The following is a 22,026-nucleotide window of genomic DNA, read 5'->3' on the forward strand; positions in this document are numbered from 1 at the left end:
TCCCGATCGAGCGGTGGCGCAATGTTTGATGATATTTGCTCGGTGGCAAATATTTCGACCTCGCGCTCACGAACGCCGATACCGCCACCGTCGCCAACACCTCTCACCCTTCCTCTGGAGCTGTTGTTGCGGTAAGCATTTGTTCTCGCTATATTCGGTGAATGATGCCGGCTTTATGCCTTATTTATTGTCAATGATTGCGAAGTGATCACAAAACGTGTCCTGACTTCAAATTGTGCTGCTCTCATCCATGGGTCAGCAAAAAATGATGCGATATTTCGTTTCTAGCGCTTCCAGCATCCCATATTGACTGACAGCCCTTGAAGAAGCTCCTTTGTCCAAGTGGAACTTGTCCAATCTGCCGCCGTTTTTCAGCCGCCTCGATTTGCGGAGAGCTCAGGTGTACAGAGGTGTCATTGTTAGTGGTCTCGGTGTACGATGAACGCCCCTGCGCGATACGAACTCTTTGTTTTGGACGAGGGTGAGAAGCCGTGCGTGACGCTCCTTGACCTTCAAAGAACGATCCATCTTATACGCCTTCTCGCTAGGGTCGAGGTGATCGAGGACACCAAGATCCCAAATGCTGCTACTATCAAGGTTATGAAGCAAGATCATACTCTAGGGAACCTAATACGCGCGTGAGTAGTCATGCCCTTTCCAGAAGTCACCAGGCCCTGACCAGGCCATGAAGGCAACTGCTCTCCATGCCCCAGATCCTCTTTGCGGGATACAAGGTCCCACATCCTCTTCAACCATACTTCCTCATCAAGATCCAGACCGATGGTAGCATTACACCAACGGCTGTGTTGGAGCAGGCATGTACTAAGCTCATCGGCACCATGGCGTCCCTCGAAGCGAAATTCAAACGCGAGTTCTCGTTCAAAGACGTGGAGAGTGGTGTCGTTGAGGATGCCTATGGGACCGTGGTGGCAGGCGGCACGACATGGCCTGAAAACAGAGACTACTTGGACTTTTGATTGCTGTGAGAGTTCGATCGTATTGTATACTAGGCGGATAATCTTTGTTGTATCTCTAGCAGTTTTTTCTTTGATATCATCTACCACCTGCTGCCAAATAGACTGCGGGGCAGATGGCCTTTCCTCTTACCCACATTGTGAACCGAGAAGACGGTAATGTTTGAAAATTTATGGACGTTACATCTTCGACATATCAGAAAATGGTCCCCAGTGGGATCAATTCCATGACTCATGCTGACGTATCATTGAGGACTGAAGCTACCTTGATGATGAAGTGTTCGCGGAGGTAGGAAAAGCGCATCTACCGCAATATCTTTCAACATGAGATGCTATGCACAGCCGTCTGTTTCCCACGGATGGCCGAAGATGGACATCCAATCCCTATTGAGTGATTCCTGTTCTGGCGCACATTTAGACTCGTCACTGACTAACCCGCCGTGCTAACCGGATCTTCTTTTCAAAACCCCAGGTCCATCGAATATTCGCAGATGGTCACTACGGTTCTGGTCCTGATCGTCATGCCAGTGAGGCACTATGAATGGCCTAGAGCACCGTAGCATGTAAGGTTGTATGCTGGACAGCTGGACAACAAGTAATACGGTGAGTGCGTTGTTCGCCAACGCTAACGTGGTTCGAGTGCCGCTATTCATCAACAACATGATCCAGAACGGTGCAGCAGGCTTGTCATACTGGATAGCGTGATGCTAAGTGATTGACAGATCTCTGCTTGTCTAGACATCACCCTAAAGCAGATCGCTCTGTTGCGGAGCGGAAAACGCTTGCTGGGCATGGGCATACAGACACAGCGCGTTGCATATCATCTGCATGGGGTCACGGCATCCCGTGCGAGAACGTCTGAGAGAACCCACCTATACGAGGATCACAATTAACGCAACGGGGCAATCTTGAAATGGAAGCAGAGAAAGAAAAGAAGACTGTTGCTTCGCCATCGCCAAGAATTCGATACGTTCTGAGACGATGGGTACGGATCATGCACAGTGACTGACATCGCCTTCTGTACTATCTATCGCGAAGCGTCATGCTACCATTGCTCATTCTGCCGGTAGTTACGCTACTATGTGACAAGTGTATTAAGCAGAGGTACGGTTATGAGTTAGTATTAGCAATAATTAATCAAATTTGACAGTTGGATGAGAGCTCGGTCGTACTAGATGCCCCCAAATGAAAGAGAATAACAATAGAGGGGATACTAGTTTCATATGTTGAGTGTCGCATTGTAACGGCAAGGCCGCAGAACCGTGCGACGAAAACAACGCCTCGAGCAGGAGTCCTGTGGAGGCCAGGCGCAGGAGTTAATCCTCGACCAGTAGCGCATGCGTTGATATTGTGGCCTGCGCGACGAAATTAAACCTCGACCAGTAGCGCGTGCGTTATTGTGGCCTGCGCATCGAACTTCCGTTGCCATCCCCTGCAGTATGCTGCAGACATCCAGTCATACACCCCTTTTTTCTCCTTCACAGATCGTCTCATGAATCCCTCCCACAAACCCGACACACTGCGTCACCTCGCTCTGTTCGCGAGCTTCGCCTTCATCTTCGCCACCCGCTTCGCCTTCGATTCATCCTTCTCCCGCTTTTTCCCCTGTGCACGGCTCAATCCACCGCCCGCCCGCTCCTCCTCCAAAGCCGCCTCCTCGAAATTCTCAATGCACTCCTCCATTTTTCGCTGGATCGCAGCCGCATCGTATCTGTTCGCGACTGCCTCCGCAACATCGACGTCCCACTCAAAGTCGAAGCCCCAGCCGCGGCGGTAGGTCCGTAGTTGTGACGGACCGGAAGGCAGAGCCAGTGCGTCGTCATGGGTTCCGTCGGTGGACAGGTTTGTTTGTAGGCTGCGGTCAGCGGCATACGCAGGCAAAGCCGGCGCGGAAGCAGCAAGCAGCCCACCCTCCTCTCTCCACCACTTTATAAACCAGAGAGCCGCGCGCGTCTCGTCCGGCACGCCGCCCTTCTTCAGCATGCACAATCGTGCGGCCAGCAAGCCCAAAAATGAGTGCACGTCAGCCTGCGGCTGGCTGGATGGCGGAAGGATCCGTAGGTACGCTGGCGCTGCGTGTGTACCGGCAATGAAGAATCGTTGGTCAGGTGCATGGACGGGACAGGCGACAAGGTCGGACACTCACACACAGGGTCGAGGATATTCAACCGGTAGAGCAGGTAGGCCGCGAGCGTCTCGGGGTCGTACAGGCCCTCCTTGATACCCGCTGCGCAGCCAACATCGCGTTTCAGATGCCATCACCATCAATTCCGCACCTCAGCGGCACGCAAATATTTCAGATTTATGTGACGACGTACCGATCAACGCCAGCTTGACACCGCGTTCCGCTCCGGGCTGGCCGTTCCCGAGGAAGGGCAGCATCACGCCTGGGGAGTCGTACGAATATACAAGCGGGTCTTGGGAAAGCTTGAGGCGGTTAGAGAGCACGCGTGTCATTCCCGGCTGGGACGACGTGCGCAGAGCCTTTGCAGTGGCTAGTCGACCGGGAAGGAGTAACCGATCAGCGTGCGGGACTCGAAGAACCGGAAACAAACACCACCAACGCACGCCCTGCAATCCCAGCTTTTCTCAACGCGTTGAGCAGTGTCGACTTGCCGACGTTGGGCATACCCACCACGAGAACATTCAGCTCCGGCACGACTGGGTTGGCCTTTGCAATGTCTGTTATCCGGTTAATTAAATCACACCGCTCCCGTTCTCAATGTATAGCGCTTACCGACCAACAGCTCGCTGAGCGCCCTGATATCCGGCGAGCGGTGCCATGACGCAAAGAAGACCCGCTGGTCAGGATACTTGGCTGCCATCGCCCGGCGGAAGGGCTACTATTCGACGTGGCTCATTAGCAACCTGCACCATTGTGTATAATATATGAAGAAGGAAATGAGAAGGAAGAGTGAGGCGCGTCCGCCACCTACCTCGATGCCCCACTCGGGGACTAGATCACGCTTGTTGAACACAACGACGCGTTCGCAGATCCTCCCGCCACTTGTGCCGTTCGGGCCAAATGTGGTCGCGGAGGACGATGTGCCTGCGGTGTTGGTGCTGGCTGCATTCGCGATGGAGAGATCAAAGGCAGGGGGGGTTGGTGTGTGGCCACGCCGTAGACTCCATTTTTGCAGAGCTCCTGAAAGGAGGGGAAATGAATATAAAATTCAAGCTGTTAAATCAAAAGACTGAGATAAACAAGAAGAAAAGCAGAGATCATTAGGCAGTGAGCTATGGCAAAGAGGCCCGACGTAACTGCAGAATGTCAAGGCACCTGCGGTGGCCCTCCATTGTGCGTCATCTGAACACCGACTATCCACTCATCGGTGTCCCCAAGTACGCCTACACATGCCATCAGCTGAGACAACTAGGTCTGTGTACTCGCCCTGATGGTGCGTGAGATACGGCCGCTATAGAGCGACCGAATTGCGCCGACAGCGCCGCACTGGACCGCCTCAGCCCACAGCCACTCCAGACACTGATTTTTTCATTAATCACTCGAACAGCCAGTTCCAGAGCCATATCACAATTAGCGATTATAGCTCACTTGCAACGCACTAGTTGGGCATACGATGAGCGCGATAGCAAAAAACCCCTGAGGCGCAGGGCAATGTCTGTCATAACCCGGGCAGTCCCGTCGAGAAATAACGTAACAGCCACCGCATAGAGGCGTTGACTCGCCTCACGGTCGGAGGATTGGGCTACCCACAAAGATTGCCCTCATCAGGAAGCGCTATGACACGACGCAACGGGCGCTCTGGCACCTCGGCGGATCATCCCAGCTGCCCCAAAACAATCCACAAGCCCATCATCCCACGTCCACATGTTGCACACAGAATGAATATCCCACCCGCAGCGTGCCAACCACCCTGCACGACTTCCCAGTACAATACATGTCATGTCCACCGCACGAGGTCAGCATGGCCCACAACAATTCACTGGAGCCCAAGCCACTCCGCGGCTCGTCATTCATTCCATCTACACGTTCCCAAACCAGCGCCACGATGCTGCGCCCACAGACCACTTCTGCGATCTTTGTGGTTTTTTATATTTAAATCTCTCAGAAGACACCCACAAGCGCGCGTTAGGGCGCACATCGCCGTCCAGCGCTCAGAACTGCGTGTACGCTCGCCAGCAACGTGTGAGCGGGCAGCACACACCAAAGGCCACTCCAGAACGCATCTGAGCGCGAGGGTCGGACAGGACCAGGGACATTTCCGCCACCTCGAGCGCGCGCCGCCACATCTGTCACATACGTGACGCGTGACGCGCTCAATCTTTTTTCTTATTCATTTCTCCTTTTTTTATGCGGGGCGCGGTTCGCGCGAGAAGTGCCAGCACCCTTGCCCGAACACAAGCGGATGACAGCCAACTTCCCTGCCGTCCACTGCTGTTCGGTGCCGCTCCTCCCGCGGGCAGGCAGACCACGCGACCCCTCCCAAGACATCCCACCCTCCTCATCGAGCCCACAAATGAATATGAACTTGGCCTTGGCGCCTGTAACACGTAATCCGGCGCGCCTCCGCCCAAGCAGACTAACCAGGCCGAGGTGCAGAGGAGACGGAAAAAGAGAAGCGCAACGCACCTTCAAAGTTCCGGTTGATGCTCGTGAGCGGGAGACGCGCATCGCGCAGCTCGAGGACGACGTCGGTGCGCGCGAGCAAGCTGGGCAGGCTCCGCTGGAAGGCGTGCATGTGCCCCGGGAACCATGTCGGCGGCGCCGGGAGCGCGGGGAAGGGTATATGCGCCAGCATCCCTGTCCAACCTTCCGTCTTCAGGTCGAACTAGATGTGAGCGGGGCTTGCGTAGGCACCGAGTCGACTTGGAGAGCCTGGTATGTCTGATGTGCAGTGCAAGGGCGTGCTCGCCACGAGATCGTGCGTGGTTGCCGTCAAAGTGCGCAATGAGTGTGTGGACCGCGCAGGAATGCTCGCGGGACCAGAGCGGAATCAGAGCGCGTGATCGACCAGCCCGAGCGCTCGCGACCGCTACCCGATCGTCCGTCGCCGGCGCTCCTGCCCGCCTACGCTTTCCCACGCGCTTTTCTCGCCCGTTTCTTCGTCTCCGCAGCAGAGGTGCTCGGCGTCGCGTTGGACGTTCCCTAGCACGACATTGGCACAGTAGTGATACTTCTACGCACAGACTTGCATTCCAACACGAAAAATATTGTACAAGATGAGAATGCTTGATGACAGAACCCGACCTCCAGCATTGCATGCATGCACAGCGGAACCACGAATGATGAAACCAACCCAGACTCGAGGCACTTTCAGATACGGCATGAGATGACAGCATGAGTATATATCGTCGGAGGAGAGACATGAGAGGCGGCCTTTGACCGCCTCCGAATTCATGACAGCAACGATGGAAGATTTGACACAGCACGAGCGACCGACACGTACGCCCTATTGTCCCCGCCGCAAACGTCGTCGACGAGGCACGGGGGCTGAGACACTGCATGAGCCCAATTGAACCGTAAACGCGCGACGAACAGCCAGCACTCACCGCACGTCGCACAGCCATCACCACCACGCAACCCGACCTCAGACCCACCCGTCCTTGCCGACACCGATCGCGTCGAAGCTCTTCCCGCTCCTCGTCTTCCTCTCCGTCAGCACCGTCACAGAGTCCAGGTTGATCAGCTTCTCCGACGGCGGGGGCGAGCCCTCCACCCAGCCCTTCCATCCCTTCTTCACGGCTGTGCGCTTCTTTCGTGGCCGTGTAGGATGAGGCTGCGGGACAGGCGTGACGCCGCGCAGGTCCTCGTCGTCGTCCGGGGTGAACAGCCGCTTGGACGACGTCGCCGAGACGGTGGAGGACACGGAGGGGCCGGGCGTGGTCGGCGGCGAGGACGGGCCCATGGGAGGCGGGGTGACGGAGACGGAGCGCTGCGCGCCGGTGATGTGGATCGCGGGCCGTGCTTGCCAGAAGGACGAGGGCTGTGGCGGCTGATGTGTGGCAGGGGCATGCACGACGGACGGGGCCCGCTTGCTCGTGCTGGACGTGGACCCGGACGCGTGCATCAACGAGCCGGACGTGATGGGGATCGTGGTGGTGACCTTGAGACCGGGCCTTGCGCGTTTCTTCTCCTTCTCTCGTTCCTTCTCCCTCTCCCTCTCCTTATCCTTGTCCTTCTCTCTCTCTTTCTCCCTCTCCCCTTCGCGCTCCTTCTCCTTCCTCTTCCGCACCCTGCGCGCCTCCTCGCGGTCCTCGACCTCCTTGTTTACGGGGACGCCATTGAGCAGGCTGGTGAGCACGTCGCGCGCGGGACGCGGGTCAAAGTCGCCTGCGAGGACTGCGGTCGCGGTGCGGCGGCGTTTTGGGGCGGGCGGGACGGAATACGCGTAGGGCGCGAATACGGCCATGGAGCAGAGTGGGTGGCCGTGGGGGGTGGCCGTGGGGGGGAGTGGCCGGGGCGGAAACAAACGAGGAGGGGGAGGAGAGGACGCGCCGTGGAGCGTGGTATTGCGCACTTTAATAGGTTGTTGTATTCTGTTACGGCAGCACGCGGCGGCCCCAATTGGATAAACATTTTACGTAAGACACTAAGAACCTTCCGTCTCGTCCGTCCGCCTGGAGCTGTCTTCTATCTCCTCCTCCTTCTGTCACAAATCTCTTTTTTTATTTGTGTTGCCCGTAAACATAACCCCGAGCCACTCCCACCCACCCTCATTGTCCGCGGCCACTCGCCCGCACGTGTGCCAATATCACGCCTTCACCCAGAGTGTGCCACCCATCTCCATACATCTGCCCTGTGTGCCACTCTGGCAGGCAGACCTCATGTGCCATGCCCGTCCGAACCCCCCGAGCCCCAGCTGCTTCCTTTACCACGCTAGCGCCGCGCCACCATCACCCTCAGTAGCCACTCGGCCCATTCGCTACAGTCACGCACGCACGCTCCCAGTGCTTTGCCGGCATCGGCTACGGGGGGCTTCTCGAGTTTCACCCTGTATCGCGATTTGTGGGATTTTATTACCCGGATATCCTGCGCACTCTGTAGTGCAGGACAGCATGAGATCGGTGTCCACAGAATAAATCTGGAGCGCAGGGTTGGGGGCTGCGGGAGACAAAGACATATTGATAGCAGGGCTGCTTCTGCGGGCGCCTGCGACGCCTCGCCTCGCCTCGCTGATCGTCCTCGCTATATCAGGCCACTCGGGCCCAGACAGCCTCTGAGCACACACGCAGAAGGGTCAGAACGGAGCGTCGGAACTCGGAACTTGCCTGAGAGAATTCGAATCCGAACGATATCTTTCCGCCCCTTCCCCTCGCGCGAGTCAGCCAGCGCAGCATACGCTCCCCCAAGTCAGCGAAGATGCGTTCCGTGATAGTGGGCAGAGAGAAGAAGACGCCATGTGCATCGCGCCTGGGAACGTGCCAACCCGCGTGCTTGGCTGAACTCGCGACCACGCTTCGTTCATCTGCCTACGGTACAATCATCTGAAAAGATCTCGCAGCATCGCAGCATCTGCAGGCGCTCGAGTGCAATTACCAAGCCATCTGTCTATCATCACGGAGCAGCATCGCGAACACGTTGCGTTGCACATATTTGGCGACAAAATGGACGCGACCACATCACAAAAGAAGTCCTCATTCTCCCTTATGTCATGCCGCTGGAGCTGGATATCTGGAGAGGCGGTGTAGGAAAGGATGGCGATAATCACTAGCACTGATCACCCGCTGGTTCCCCAGCGTCATTGACAGATGATCCTTAGCTGTACCAGAATTTCTTATCGTGGTTAGGCCGTGCTCTCCAGAGATCCAAGGCGGTAGGCAATTATCAATGCCCGCCAGGCTGCTGGGCCATTTTCTGAATCTGGAGAATTGAGCAGGCCTCCCGGCCATCTGCGGGAAAAGCTTGCTAAGAACGCCCTGCGAGAATGAAGCCCGCCTCTCCACAGCCAGCGGGCGGAATGAAGTTTGATATTGACCCCATAAACCAATCCATCTATCGCACGCTTTAGGAGGAGATACCAGTGTTCCCTGATCTACCGCGATAGTTCAACAGGACGGCCTCTAAAGCGTTCAACATTCATCCGCAATGCCGGTGCCGAACACCCTATCCCTACCGCTGCGCTCTGAACAGTCAGCACAAGCCGGCCGCTCCTCCCGTCCATCTGCATACTATGATATCCGCCCCTCTCCGCCTCTACGCCGGCCTTGTGACAACGTCGACGTCGGCGCACGCAGAAACCTACCGGGACTCATCAGAACCGCAGTCTGCACCAGCGCAGACCACAGAAAACCCCATTCATCAGGTGGATCACGCCAGAACATCAGAAGGGCCGCGCGCGGCCGGCTCGAGCCGTCCCAGGTGACAGAGACACGGACCACGCAGGCACGCGTGTGCATCCCGTTTACGGCATCGCTCTGCCTGCCTTTCCCAGGCCCATTGGTTCCCGGAACTTGGATCCTGGCTGGCCCACCGAGGGCTCGACGCCGCCGCTGTGCTGTGGTCGTGCCCCGCGTCGCTAGAGAAACGGGCGTGCGCCGCTGTTATAAGTCTATCGTAGACCGCGGTCCCGCGAAGGATGGAGAAGATCGCGGGGGCGATGTGTAATGTTATCTTTCATTTCTAGCCTCGGACAGTCACTCAAATCGCACGCGCAAAGCTCGGCCCTGCGTCCAGGCTGCACCGGCGAGTCAGACCGCACCGAGGGCGCACAGAAATCGTTGCCTTAAAGGAGCAACCCTGAGCGCCGCCCGCGCAGACTAAACCGCTTGCATCGACGGTGTCTTGGGTTGACGTGCCACATCTCAGATGGTGGTGGTACTGTGGTAGTCCCGCTCGCCGCCGCGCTGGAGTGGTAATTCATTTCGTCGCCCTGACGATCTGCGCACTTTCGCACGCGTTAGGTCAGCTTGATGAGATTTTTTATGTTCTGACACGATGCGGTTGTTCAGGAATTTTCTTTTCCACCCGTTTTTCAGTTCTGGAACGAACACGGCGGCGTCCATTTTACACCAACTCGTGGGCGTAACGCATGCGATATTACGCTTTGCTCTGCTGTTTGACTTACCGTGCTACCACTTATCCGTCGCGTGACTCGGAGCGCTGGCCACACTGGCACGGCGTCCGGCCGCGGTGCTCTACCTCCTCATGTACCAAGCCATATCGCCCGATTGACGATGCGTGTGTGCTAGGTACGCAGGGTGTGCGATCGCCATATCGGTATGGTTCATTTCCGCATTAGTTCCACGTTAGTGTCCCCGTGCGGATGGCCCGCACCGTCCCTCCTGATCTGTTACAATTACAAACGCTCGCCTTCAGTGCCTGCTCGTCGCAAGCGCGCTGGACCCTGGGCGACAGGGACGCAGCGATCGCCGTGCGTCATGTGGAGCCGGCTCGTGGGCTGTTCCGTCATGGCCATATTGTGCGAGGTCGTGCCGCGCTTGCTTGCTTCTTCGGTCTGGCCGCTACAATTGCCTGCTTCTTGCGTTTAGTTGGTTCTTGTTATTGCGTTGATGGTGAGTTCGCTCGCCGCTTGGATCAAGGGTTCACCAGATCACAGCTAGGCTGGATTAGGCTCGCTCGGGAGTGCGACAATGGGCTGATATCTGAAGGGAACACGGAGGCCGCCGCCAATTGATCCTGGCCTCGTCAAGCAACGTGGCTCTTTCGCCTTGCCAGATTGGGCTGCTGGCGAAAGGAACAAGGCCGCCTTTTGACCGTTGCTATGGCCTGCGCGCGGGGGTTCTCCCGACGCTTCTCTGAACAAGGTCGCTACCACTGTGCTGCCTTTCAGCGATTTAATTAGGCGCGATCCGTATCCAGATAAGCGTTTCATGTCTTGAACGTCGTTACGGAGCAGAGAGCGTATGTCCGACGTACCAAGATCGCTTGGATGGCGCAAGGTTATCGGGCTTGATTAAATGTCTCCCGGCGCTTCCGCTAATAGCGCGACCTTTGTAGCGCCTAGAATGAGTGCACCATAGGACGCGAAATTGCAGACCCAATGTGTTTCAATGTGGGTTCGCTGCTAGAGCATGTAGCCATCTTCCTGCGTAAGCATTTTGTTTCCGCCATCAGTCCCGTTTTCCCACGTTATGCGGCGCTTTCGCTGATATGTTTCAGCCAGCGTTGATATACACTCAGTGCCGCTATTTTAGGATGCATATCATGATGGCGCAGCGCTGATAGGCCGTTGGGCTAGGATTATTTGTATACAGAAGCTGTTCCTTCCCGACATCAAGTTCCGGCTTGAACGTTGCGAATACTAGTGGCATATTGAACTGAAGGCTCTCGAGGAAACGTACGCATGCCAAACCGTGGTCTTTGTCTCCGTTCAACTACCAGGCCGTTCATTGACATTGGCTTGCACGATACGTGTACAACCTCTCGCAATGACAATTGAATGCCTATGAGCCTCGCCATTGGTCTCCGTATCCATTGCACTGTTGTGAAAATTCTACACTACGCGAAACCGAGAATGGAGCTGCCTACCGCATCTAGACTGTTAGGCCCTCTTCGCCGTTGGCCTTCGGTCGCCCTCATCACCCTTCATTAGCGATGCTTCCTCGGGAACTCACGCAGACGTTCCGCTAGAGGTCGGCGGATCTGCAGATATCGAACGACCATGACTTGCTTCCAATAGCGCCACCGCAAGAGCACACGGCAGGTCTATCGATCGACAGCGCTCCCTCTATTTCGAGGGATCGTCAATCACGTCTTCAACACCGGTCCTCTTTGAAATGCCCTTCCCACAAGTACTGAAACTCCGATGAACGATCAAGGGTGAGCCGCTTACGCCATCTTCTCCAGTTGCCTGCCTGAGCGGTTCTTCGTGGATATTCAGCCTCTTCGTAGCGGCTCCAACAATCCCGTGGGCTCTCCCTACGCTACATGTGTATTCGTAGCTGCCGCATATATGAAATGTGGTTCAGCACTATATATCGACAATTAAACGCAGATACTGGGTTGGCCGACGTGGAATGCATCAACGCTGCTCTTGATTCAATTTCAATTAGTTACCGTGGATCGCGGCCTCGCCGTATCCATCAGCCGCTCAGCACCTGCAGCACGGTCTTCCCTTCGCACGCATGATGAACACGTAGCGCGTGCTTATGCCTGTCGAGTCATCTTCGAAGCGTCTCTATGCATTTGGCACGGCTTTCATCCGGTACCCTGGCACCCGGGCGTCTCTTCGGCGGCAGCCATGGTTCATCTTGCTATCGCGATGTTCCACGCACACCACGAGGCTGATATGTCGTCTGCGATAGCTCGTATGGGGCTGTAATTTCACTCGAGAGCTGCTCTTCTTATCCACCTATTTTAGGAGAATTGGAAACGGTCGCGCAGAGCCGCCCGCAGTTTGCAAATATGAAACTGCAGTTCTGAATCCCCGTCCGAACCCATCGCCCTGAGCTGGAGAGCCCCTCAGGCCATTCTATGGAGAATCGCCTGCTCAAACCGTCCACTGGCCAAGCACGTCATGCACATGGCACTGCTGTCATCCTGCTGCTCACTGATACACGTAATGTTTTCTGTCAAATTTCGGTTAGACTGAATCGTGTCATATGTATGCCTCATCTAGTTCTCACATGACAAGCAACGCGGCAGACCAATCACCTTTTATCTGGGCGTGTGTCAGCGTTCGGTGCACCAAATCAGTCCACCCCTCGGTTCCTTGCGGTCAGCCTGAGCCCCCCCTGATCTATTGCGCTCACAGTCAGTAGGCCTTACACAAGCTTATTGTAAGTTCGTGCTTCTTCCTGATGCAGGACTCACATGTCACGGTCTCAGCTCTCAGAAAAGCCATAACATTCCTAAAGCCATCCCCACGCACTGCCCGCCCGTTCCTGCCGTGATCGCATGACGTAGTCCTATTTGACATATCATCACCCCACATGAAGGGAGCAAACCGAAACTGTCGTCCATCCCCACGCACTCTACTTCCGCATTCATAGTAAGACGTTCTAGCTCGCACTCTCTTCGGAAGAGTTCCAGACAAGGTTCAAAGTCAGATCGATCTTGGGTCCATGGGTCGCACGAGGTTAGTTACCCGCAGCCCCACCCTCTTTCACTACTGCCTGGTGCTGAGCAACGGCCAGTGTATAAAGTGGATACGGAGACCCGCGAACAATCGTAACGTAAGGCCTTTCGCCTTCCATGCAGAACTCGCCCGTAGACGATACATATGCAGAATTTCCGATCTCAGTGAATCAGGCCGCTTGTCATCGGTCGAGGGACCTTCGTAGACCGGACCCTGCGAATCGCTTTTGGAGAAAAGTCAGCATCGGTTATAGGCCTGTGCGCCACTCGACCCGTCCCTGAGCCTTCTGTCCACTCGATCGTGGGAGGCATTTCATGTACGTGGTAAGCCACTACACGACGTAAGCAAGCATCCAAAAATCCAATTGGACAGAATTGATCATATATTCTCCATCGGGTTGCTACAGGCATGTCGCACCCAAGGAACAAGCAGAGCATCAAATTCAGCATCTAGGCGCGAGAACAGTGGGCGAGCGTCCGAGCCTTCAGAATTTGCGCGGCTGTCAGACTTCGCATGACGCGTTCGGTCGTATACCTCGTTGAGCAATGCGTCCATGGTCTTGAAGACCTATCCGACCTGATAATGGCAATCTAACGAGACCGTGCGTGATATCGGGCCATCCTACTTCAAGACGCGTGTCCATCGAGATTTCAGTAAACACGTTGATTCCATTTTCATTGACACAACGCCGCTGATCTCGGAGCCGATTAATATGTCTCCATCGTTTGGTGGATCTGAAGAAACTCTCTTGCTGCACAACGGTGGTTTGATCGGCTAGCCGAAATTGTCTGAAATACAGTTACCGAATATAGAGCATCCTGCATTTCTGGACGGTCGCCACCGTGCGACAAAAATAACGTTCCGAAAATGCAAGGCATAATGAAGCTGTTAGTGCATTGGCGTTACTCACATAAAATTCTTTGACCGGATTCGCTTTCTGTGAGCGTTCGTGCTGCTGTTGATTCGTATCAATACGGGAATCCTCAAGGCCCCGACATCCATGGACTCTTGGCAGGTCTTCTTGATCGGGGCGTTGATTAAGCGCTAAACACTCGAACAACGGCGGGAGGCCACGGTCTGGTGCAATCCTGCCGCTGGTGCGTTGCACTGTGTCACTGTTATACAGGAACGGCTCGCTTCCCATAGGCAGACCTTGACATGTCACCTGTCTGAGAGATGCTAAGCCAGAGGTTTCAAGGGAAATCTTACTAACGTGACTCGTGAGGGCCGGCTCCAGTCCATGCTGAACACGATGCAGTAATTCGGTAGTAGGACCATCGACGTCTAGTGCCAAAGCTAACCTGAAGCGGTGCTCTGCTCCCGCTACATGAGATAAGTCTGCAGTGAGCCCAGGATCATGTTCTGTGTGCGAATGCTCTTCAAAATCTGAACAGCTTAGATCGAGGGCTTGTGATAAAACGTTTGCTGTACAATAATTTTCGAATTAATACGGGAGGGGACCAGTGGCCAGAAGCTGTGCTCAATAGAACTAGCATCCTTCAAAATCTGTAACGGGACATTTCAATAGATATACATACTCTGCACTTACTGCCTACCGATGTCCATCGACGTTGGCTGCATGGATGTCGACGAAACCTAAAATAAGATTCTACAGGCAGTGTGCGCCAAACTGTCGAGCAAAAATATCGTTGTTTCCTTTCCCACTAGCCGACTCGAACGACTGACCTCGTCATTACTAGTGACGCGCTCTACCAACTGAGCTAAGCGGGAATCTAAAGTTTCACGCTTAGTATATACTAAATAGATATTTTGTGACAATCGTAATTGACTACTCTTTTCGTCCAAACACAATTTTCAATCACCTAATTGGTATGTAAATCAGGTTTGGAATCAATTTATGCCCAATTGTCGTTCGCAAAGAAGTCATAGATGGCGAAATGCCATCTCCTGTGACCAGTAAATCACTCTCATCTTCTTCGACCATACATCCTTTTAGTTACAAAATGCCACGGAACTCCTTGGATGGCAGCGTTCTTAGGATAACATCTCCGAGTAGTCGGATTCAATGGTGAGGGGGGATACCAAATCATGAAAAATCACTTGAGGCCAAAATCAGTCCAGGTACGGCCATGCGGCATGTCCCGAGCGTTATTCCATCTTATCTGACCCCACCCGAAAAAGGAAGTCGGGTGGGTGTGCTCACTATCCCAAACTACAGCGACGTCCCAAACTACAGCGACGAGAGTCGCTCGCTCGGCGTCCTCCTACAGCTCGACGCGGCGCGGTCGTGCTGTTATGCGCTGGTGCCCTTCGTGCCCCAGTTATGAACTTCGCGTCCATGCCATCCGCCGGCAACATGCAGCTCAATATGGACATCTTTCGAGACTTGATGTCCTCCGGACCCATGGATAGCTCCTTGCAACAGCAGCAGCAACAACCACAGACGATACCGGCTGCACCTCAGGCACTTCTCGAGCAGCAGATGCGGCTTGCCCAGCTCCAGCAGCTGCAGCAACTTCAAAATCAGATCTTCCAGCAGCAGGTGAGTCGCCCCCGCTCCTGCCTCGCACTCTGCCCCTTCACACTACGTTGCGTAAACCGCGACCGCATCATCTTTGCTTGCCTCGCCCGTCACGAATCGCCCCAACTGACCTACTATCCTGTACTCCAGCTTGAGCTCCTCAGCAGTCAGAACTCGTTTGCAACGCTGCTTGCGGACCGCCAGAGGGACCAGCAGCAGCAGCAACAATATGGACTTCCTACTCCATGTACGTGGCTCAGCTACCTGTATCGAACCTTACGCCGACAATTTTGCAGCGCCCTCAACCACTCACCCAAGCCCGGACTTTGTCTCTCCGATGCTCATACAAACAAGCGGCGGCACCCTCTCCAGCGTCCCCCAAAGCCAGCAGCTTCCGCCAGGTCAGGTGCTCTCGGACTACATACCCTCGCACATGATACCCCCGACGCCGCATTCAGCGCCTGCGCATATAGCCTTTCAAGCAAGCCCGCCGCTCTCGCTGCCTTCGTCCGCGGAGCTCGACTTCAGCGACATCTCCCCGCTAACGAGTCCATGGCTCGGTGCGTATACACATCCGGCGTCCCAGGCCGTGCCTTCGCGCCCCAGCAGCAGCAACACTGGTACAGGGAGCAAGCGCCGGAACGCATCCTCGAGCGGCGACGAGTCTGCGCTGTCGAAACCCTCGCGGAAGCGGCAGTCCTCCGTGCGCATAAGCCCAAGGGCTAATTCTGGCGCTGGTTGCAGTACGAATGCAAGTCAGAAGAAGGCTGCATTGCGAGGGACGCGGTCCGCGAACTCGACACCGCTATTTCCTGCGCTGGCGCGTCCAATTGCCCCCGGTGTGAACATGGGAGACATCCCGGGCGACTCGCCATCGCCTATCGAGCTGCCCCCGATGCCGCCTCCTGCGCAGCTCCCACCATCTGTGTCTGCGCAGGCGAACGCGCCGCCGTCCGTCAGCATCATGCCCGTCACACCCGCGAGTATCATGAACCTAGGCAGACTGAGCGTGAGTAGCGGGCTTGTGCCGCCTCAGGGTGCGCAGGATTCTACAGGGTCGAAGAAGAAGGAGGGGTCGTCGAGGGGAAAGTCAGGTGCGGCTGGGGAGCCACATAAGGCAACGAAGGCGGGCGAAAAACCCGGATCTGTACCACTAGTTAGCCCGGTATTGAAGCCGATTCTTCCGGGTAAGTTCAGCGTCAGCATTAGGCATACGTCGAGCCCTGTTGAGCTAATGCATTTTTAGCCGGTAATGCTCCAGTAACAGCGGGCAATACATCACCCTGTTCGGTCGCGGAGCCCTTCCGCAAAACCTCGCACAAGGCCGCCGAGCAAAAGAGGCGTGACTCGCTCAAAACGTCATTCGACGACCTGCGGCTACTCCTGCCACCAATACCCCTGCCCTCCGAAGAAGGCTTCCCGGACGAGCCGCTGCTCCCAGGTGCGATGCCGCCACGGGGGCCGCCGAAGGGCAACGTGGAGGGCCCGAACCGTGGCGTGAGCAAGCTGCAGCTGTTGCGGTGCGGGAATGATTACATAAGGGTGCTCAAAGGGCGCGTGGAGAGGCGCGATGAGGAGATCGAACGGCTCAGGATCGAGATGGCGAGGCTGAGGGTGCTCGCTGGACCCGAGGAGGCTGGTGAGGTGGATCTGGAGAAGGATTTAGATGCGGTGGAGGCGACGATGGGCGGGCTGTTTGGGAAGGGACAGATGGGCTACTCGATGAACGCGTCGGCGGCGGAAGGGGAAGATAGGGAGGGGGCGGAAGGCGAGGGCGAAGAGCCGTAGCCCGAAGTTGGCGATTGTTTTATTGACTGTTCTGCGGGTTTCGTGAACTTGGGTAATAGTATCTTTTCCATAGACGCGACTATGCATGTATCATTAGATATACCCGGCTGCCTTTTCACTGGTTGAGAGACTCGAACGTCGAGCTTGCCGGTGTATATTGGTTAACCCTACTTCCGAGTCCTTCTGATATGCAGCCTGATCAGCATTGGATGGCATTTCATACCGACATAGTCGCGTAGAGTGTTCCTGGAGGAGCATGATCATAGTGCAGGTTTTCACGTTAATTGTGTCTAAGTAATAACGATAATATTCATCCCATCTATGCAGCTCAGCTGTTCCATTATGCAATATGATGGGAAGGTACGAATAGTGGATTGGCGTTAGATCAAGAAAGTGGGGCGCCTGGATTAAAATGCCGAAGCATCTGATAAACTTGGCTACCACGATTCCACCAATTGACGATCATGCTCAGGCTCAATGATTAGTCGGACCACCAGCAGGCCTGCCAGGCCAAGCGATACTAATCTGCATTGCGCAAGATGGCGCACATCCCCAGCTTCTCCCGTCCAATCATAATCAATCGCTTTTTTTTTCTTTGCCGCTCCGTCCGATATACCAGTTCGCCTCCGCCATTCAGCCTCTACCTTAGGTCATTCTTCCTTCTCCAACAGGTCTAGCAGGAGATGCATCGAGGGCCATATGACTTTCCGGAACGAAAACGTGCAGTCACCGACCGAGGAAGAGGGATGTCAAATGTCAGCTTTGGCGGAAAACACCGGGTAGCGTGTAGTACGGGGCATCCAGTGAAGGACGAAGACGGAGGAGAGCGTTCATGAATTGCGCCTCTGGTCAGCCACCCGGCTTCTCAAAATTACAAAAGGAGGGAGAGCGTCCAGTGCCTGTTTGCTGAATCGGGCGCACCAGACATTGATGGCACTCAAAGGTCTTCTGCGAGCGGGCCAAGACTGGATCGCAGGAGAGGGGAGAATAATTACTTCAAGTTGTCACATCCGGTGCATTGTCCGGGATTTGAGACGAGTTTCGAGCAGGATGCGGTGCGACTCCTGCCGTGATGATTTCTTGTGAACAGCCATCGTCATCGTTAATTGCCAGCACGTATTGCTAGCGTCGAGAGGAGTCATGACCTCCGATCCCGCTTTCTCACATCTGTTCGATTTCGTACGGTGCATGTACTATTCGTAGGTCGTATCGTGTTTCGCGTGCGGAGCCGCGAACCCGTCGTCGCCAAGATTTGGACAACGCGGAAGGTTGTAAACGATGACAGTTAGCGTTGCGGACAAGACCACCCATGGAACTTTCAATGACATAGCACATTACCGATTCTCGTTGCAGAAAAGGCATTAAAACCGAATTGAATAGTAATGCAGCCGTTCAAAAGGCCCATATTGGCTGAGCATTAATTCGCATTAAACTGCCACCGAGAAGCGATTAGATGCCGTAACTAGGGAAAGTCAGAGAAAAAACGCAACTCGCACCTTTCTCTAGTTTTCGATATCTCTTGCAGTTCCACTAGCACACAGGCCTTGGACTACTGCAAAGAAAGTATTGATTCCTACTGTGCGACAAAGGTGTGAAACTTGCGGATTTTCTTTGGTTTTCTGCTGCTGCGACGTCCTGTCATTTATTGAGTCAATAAAAACGATCTGATACAAGTTTATGCGCAGCGAAACAGGCCTTTTCCAAGTCATTTGACTCATTTCCCACTGGCTTGACGGTAGAGGCAGAATTATTCGATTCAATTCTCACACCTATCCTGTAATGAGAGTCGGTACGGACGTTGGTCAGTACAGTGATGACATCTCTAGTGCAATATTGGTTGCGTGTTGTGACACTCGCGACCATGATAGGCAACATGCATGCACAAGACAGTGGTATCGACTGGGACAGACAATTTAGCAGACCGTAGATTCCAAAGTGCGAACGCTACCGTACATGCAGCACATGGCGCTCCTTACCCTAGAGAGCCTGTGTACATTTTCTCACAGCCACTCACTAGCTTGGGATCATCGACGATGGTGAGCAGACTGTTTGGAATAATCAGCGGAAATTACTATATATTTGAAAAAGTGAGGCGGGAATTGACTTTGGCGGTGGCGTGGAGGCCGGCCCGGGAGTGTTCCCCTTCGAACAAGGCGATAGCACTTTATGGAGCTGTCAGTCACCGATCAGGTCCGTCGACGTTCGTTCTGCTTTTCATCCTCGCCAACGACGCCGACGGATCGGGGACGACGTGGGCAGCTTCTGTGTCGGTGATTGCAAGAGCCACTTCGTATAAGCAGCGCACTGCACCTCCGCCACCGCACATCATGTCGCAGCCACAGCCAGGATTCAATGGACGGCATCCTCTGTGAGCGGTTTACACAGAGTCTCGCATGAGCTGCTGGCACTGACGATGCCATTTTCCACGAACATTAACCTCTCGTGCTCAGTGCGGTTGTCTTTCTTCTGCACATCGCGCTCGAAGCCCCGCTTGCGGTGCAGGGCCTGTGGAATCCCGCGTCCCTGCCGTTCCTTCAGATGACGAATACCACGCTCGTGGTGATCAAGGCACGTCTCCGTCTCATGACCGGGATGCCGCATAATTCTGATTGGAGGTGAACCCCAACAGCTGTACTCTGCACTTGCGGCGGGCCTCTGCATCGCGTCTCTGCTCGTGTTCGCTCTACCTGGTGGGCCTTCCATCTCTCTACTATCTTTGCATATTCGCTCATGACGGCCTCTCGCAGAGTTCCTCCCAGGGAAACGCGCGCTGGGCATGGGGCTCTGCTTCTACCACGTCTCATGCTCCACCATCCTCTTCAACGCGCCACGCTTTATCCCATACTCCTTCGGGGCCTTTGCGGAGTCGTATGTTCATTCCTACTGAGCCTTTCTGTGAGCGAAGGCGAAGGCACGTGCTGATAGGCCCCGTCTGTAGGTATCGCGCCACTCCCGAAGTCGTCTGGGGCACGCTGCACGGCATCGTCGGCCTCACGATGGCGTTCTGGTGGCAGGCGACCGTGGCCATGACCAGTGCGCTTGCGCGGCAAAAGACGCAATGAGCCACTGCTTGTGATGTATTGTAAGATCCACGGGATCTCTTGCTCAATTTGAATACCCTGTCATGCTCCGAAGCTATCGATTGTGCATATGCCATTGCAATCATTTCATATTTTACCATTATACCAGAAAGTAAGCAAAGACTGGCGTGTCTGAGACAGTATACAGCAGGATGGTGATTGGAATGAGGGCGAAAGGGCGAAAAGGCGAGAGCGAGTACAGAGCAGCGACATGCGTACAATGGAGAGCGGAGACCCCCTGAAGGATAGTGGAAGGGATAGGTGCAGAACGATGGGTGGATCAGATGTGAGTGTGATACTTTGTAGCAATCCGTGAGGGGGCAGAAATGGAAAACACGAGATGAAGACCGGGAGGCGGGAAATGATGAAAGAGAGCTCGGATCGATGTTATGTTTCCGCCCTCGCTCGGTACTCCTCCATCTCCTGATCGAGCTGCGCGACGGTCTTCTTGATGCGCCTCGGGCCCTTCTTCTGACGCACGCGTGCCTTGATGTTCATTGCGACAGGCCGGTTCGCAGCTGGCCGGGCTGGTAATTTTCTTTGTTGTCTGTAACATGGTGAGCGAGCCGTCTGGAGGACAAAGGGAAGGAAGGAGCGCATACGCGGGTTGTTTTACTGCGTACGCGGGTTGTTTCACTGCATACGCGGGTTGTTTTACTGCATACGCGGGTTGTTTCACTACAACTCCTGCTGGTGGGAAGGGCCTCGCTGCTTGCACATGCACTTGCGGTGGTAATGCCAGGCTGAGGCGTTCGAGAAGCGATGGAGGCTTTGACGGCTGTGGGACGTCATCGTCGTCCCTAATAATTTCGATCTTGATCGGACGACCTGCATACGGAGCTCAGCGACCCAGCGCCACCACAAAGACTAAAACCACCTACGCCCGTCGACGATCTTTTGGTGGTACTTGGCACGCGCAATTGCCGCGTCGGATGAGCGCTTGAACGTGACGACGGCCATGCCCTTCGAGTGTCCCTGCGAGTTGTACACGATGAACGTGTCTCTGACCGGGCCCACCGTCTTCGTGAAGAGCATCTGCGGGCCCGCGTCAGCACCTTCCCATCCTCGCGGCCTCACGGCTCACGACCCACAAAGCGCGACACGCACCTCAACTTCGCTGTCCCCCACGTCCGGCGGTAGGTTGCTCAGCAGGATCTTGCTGCCCTTCTCGGGAGGCGGAGCGGGGCGCTTCCCTGGCCCTCCCACTATACCGGGAACAGGCGCCGTGCGCCATGCGGGAGGCGCATGTCCTGCCTTGTTTCCGAGCATTTGGCTCTTTGCGTTGTGATACGAGTGTAGGCGAGCAGAGTGGACCTGCATGGCTGGAAGTTGGAGAGAAGAGAGATGGAGGCGGATGGCAGGCTGTGTGTGTCTGAGACAACACTGCTCGTTTGCTCGAGTTGTAAGCGCCCAGGTGTAGAAGAGATGCACGTGACAGGATCTGCAGACGGGCGCTTAGAGGTCTGGATATCCACGCTGGTGGTCTTCCTCTTCGTAGTCAATCAATAACGATTGACCACTCCATTAGTCTTTCTTCCAGCTCCGTGGGTATATTGCATATGCATGCCGTGTTCTCCCAGTGGTATTCATTACGGGAAGATAGGAATGAGGCGATTAAAGCAAGAACGTGGCTTCCAAATTCGAAGTTGAAGCCAATCACTCGCTGCTGTCTGTGACCCATGATCGTTCTGTTTTCTGCCGAA

At 55.0% G+C, this 22,026-nt stretch overlaps 7 protein-coding genes and 1 non-coding gene across 8 annotated transcripts; 3 read left to right on the forward strand and 5 right to left on the reverse strand.

Moving 5' to 3' along the window:
* Positions 1-209: 209 nt before the first annotated feature.
* LAESUDRAFT_682694 (RBP11-like subunits of RNA polymerase) lies at positions 210-1,108 on the forward strand. Its single transcript, XM_040905799.1, has 3 exons — positions 210-491; positions 549-638; positions 692-1,108. Exons 1-3 carry the CDS (start codon positions 439-441, stop codon positions 975-977), a joined length of 429 nt encoding a protein of 142 aa, XP_040762235.1. The 5' UTR covers positions 210-438; the 3' UTR covers positions 978-1,108.
* Positions 1,109-2,234: 1,126 nt separating this feature from the next.
* On the reverse strand, positions 2,235-6,033 carry LAESUDRAFT_297622 (uncharacterized protein). The gene is made up of 7 exons (XM_040901879.1): positions 5,566-6,033; positions 3,911-4,119; positions 3,712-3,814; positions 3,543-3,656; positions 3,293-3,469; positions 3,121-3,201; positions 2,235-3,046 (listed from the first exon to the last, which is right to left on the reverse strand). Exons 1-7 carry the CDS (start codon positions 5,732-5,734, stop codon positions 2,499-2,501), a joined length of 1,401 nt encoding a protein of 466 aa, XP_040762236.1. The 5' UTR covers positions 5,735-6,033; the 3' UTR covers positions 2,235-2,498.
* A 245-nt stretch (positions 6,034-6,278) lies between these two features.
* LAESUDRAFT_727975 (uncharacterized protein) lies at positions 6,279-7,519 on the reverse strand. Its single transcript, XM_040909334.1, has 2 exons — positions 6,486-7,519; positions 6,279-6,426 (listed from the first exon to the last, which is right to left on the reverse strand). Exon 1 carries the CDS (start codon positions 7,343-7,345, stop codon positions 6,524-6,526), a length of 822 nt encoding a protein of 273 aa, XP_040762237.1. The 5' UTR covers positions 7,346-7,519; the 3' UTR covers positions 6,279-6,426; positions 6,486-6,523.
* Positions 7,520-7,624: 105 nt separating this feature from the next.
* LAESUDRAFT_751130 (uncharacterized protein) lies at positions 7,625-9,938 on the reverse strand (the record flags this gene model as incomplete). The annotated part of the gene is made up of 9 exons (XM_040911648.1): positions 7,625-7,812; positions 7,877-7,927; positions 7,974-8,121; positions 8,165-8,405; positions 8,658-8,928; positions 8,973-9,139; positions 9,195-9,473; positions 9,646-9,716; positions 9,755-9,938. The coding sequence occupies 9 exons, from the start codon at positions 9,936-9,938 to the stop codon at positions 7,650-7,652; spliced, it is 1,575 nt and encodes a 524-aa protein (XP_040762238.1). The 3' UTR covers positions 7,625-7,649.
* A 4,693-nt stretch (positions 9,939-14,631) lies between these two features.
* Positions 14,632-14,704, reverse strand: LAESUDRAFT_t67. The gene has a single exon. It is a non-coding gene; the product is annotated as a tRNA-Thr (tRNA).
* Positions 14,705-15,121: 417 nt separating this feature from the next.
* LAESUDRAFT_744299 (uncharacterized protein) lies at positions 15,122-17,567 on the forward strand. The gene is made up of 4 exons (XM_040911302.1): positions 15,122-15,476; positions 15,606-15,702; positions 15,752-16,642; positions 16,702-17,567. The coding sequence occupies exons 1-4, from the start codon at positions 15,258-15,260 to the stop codon at positions 17,241-17,243; spliced, it is 1,749 nt and encodes a 582-aa protein (XP_040762239.1). The 5' UTR covers positions 15,122-15,257; the 3' UTR covers positions 17,244-17,567.
* A 2,003-nt stretch (positions 17,568-19,570) lies between these two features.
* Positions 19,571-20,305, forward strand: LAESUDRAFT_737920 (uncharacterized protein; the record flags this gene model as incomplete). The annotated part of the gene is made up of 5 exons (XM_040910830.1): positions 19,571-19,611; positions 19,694-19,811; positions 19,873-19,933; positions 19,991-20,111; positions 20,182-20,305. 5 exons carry the CDS (start codon positions 19,571-19,573, stop codon positions 20,303-20,305), a joined length of 465 nt encoding a protein of 154 aa, XP_040762240.1.
* A 405-nt stretch (positions 20,306-20,710) lies between these two features.
* On the reverse strand, positions 20,711-21,643 carry LAESUDRAFT_715547 (uncharacterized protein; the record flags this gene model as incomplete). The annotated part of the gene is made up of 4 exons (XM_040907158.1): positions 20,711-20,870; positions 20,926-21,151; positions 21,205-21,358; positions 21,431-21,643. 4 exons carry the CDS (start codon positions 21,641-21,643, stop codon positions 20,711-20,713), a joined length of 753 nt encoding a protein of 250 aa, XP_040762241.1.
* Positions 21,644-22,026: the final 383 nt, after the last annotated feature.

The sequence above is a fragment of the Laetiporus sulphureus genome (assembly GCF_001632365.1).
Source record: "Laetiporus sulphureus 93-53 unplaced genomic scaffold LAESUscaffold_32, whole genome shotgun sequence".
Classification (NCBI taxonomy): Eukaryota; Fungi; Basidiomycota; class Agaricomycetes; order Polyporales; family Laetiporaceae; genus Laetiporus; species Laetiporus sulphureus.

Excerpts from the sequence above, each read along its gene's own strand:
- LAESUDRAFT_744299 (XM_040911302.1), top strand. The coding sequence starts at position 15,258 with ATGAACTTCGCGTCCATGCCATCCGCCGGCAACATGCAGCTCAATATG. Across the intron at positions 15,703-15,751 it reads ATATGGACTTCCTACTCCAT|CGCCCTCAACCACTCACCCA; the intron begins GTACGTGGCTCA and ends ACAATTTTGCAG. Across the intron at positions 16,643-16,701 it reads ATTGAAGCCGATTCTTCCGG|CCGGTAATGCTCCAGTAACA; the intron begins GTAAGTTCAGCG and ends ATGCATTTTTAG.
- LAESUDRAFT_727975 (XM_040909334.1), bottom strand. The coding sequence starts at position 7,345 with ATGGCCGTATTCGCGCCCTACGCGTATTCCGTCCCGCCCGCCCCAAAA.
- LAESUDRAFT_297622 (XM_040901879.1), bottom strand. The coding sequence starts at position 5,734 with ATGCTGGCGCATATACCCTTCCCCGCGCTCCCGGCGCCGCCGACATGG. Across the intron at positions 3,657-3,711 it reads GCTCAGCGAGCTGTTGGTCG|ACATTGCAAAGGCCAACCCA; the intron begins GTAAGCGCTATA and ends ACCGGATAACAG. Across the intron at positions 3,047-3,120 it reads GAATATCCTCGACCCTGTGT|CGCCAGCGTACCTACGGATC; the intron begins GTGAGTGTCCGA and ends GTACACACGCAG.
- LAESUDRAFT_682694 (XM_040905799.1), top strand. The coding sequence starts at position 439 with ATGAACGCCCCTGCGCGATACGAACTCTTTGTTTTGGACGAGGGTGAG. Across the intron at positions 492-548 it reads TTGGACGAGGGTGAGAAGCC|GGTCGAGGTGATCGAGGACA; the intron begins GTGCGTGACGCT and ends CCTTCTCGCTAG. Across the intron at positions 639-691 it reads CTAGGGAACCTAATACGCGC|GCAACTGCTCTCCATGCCCC; the intron begins GTGAGTAGTCAT and ends CAGGCCATGAAG.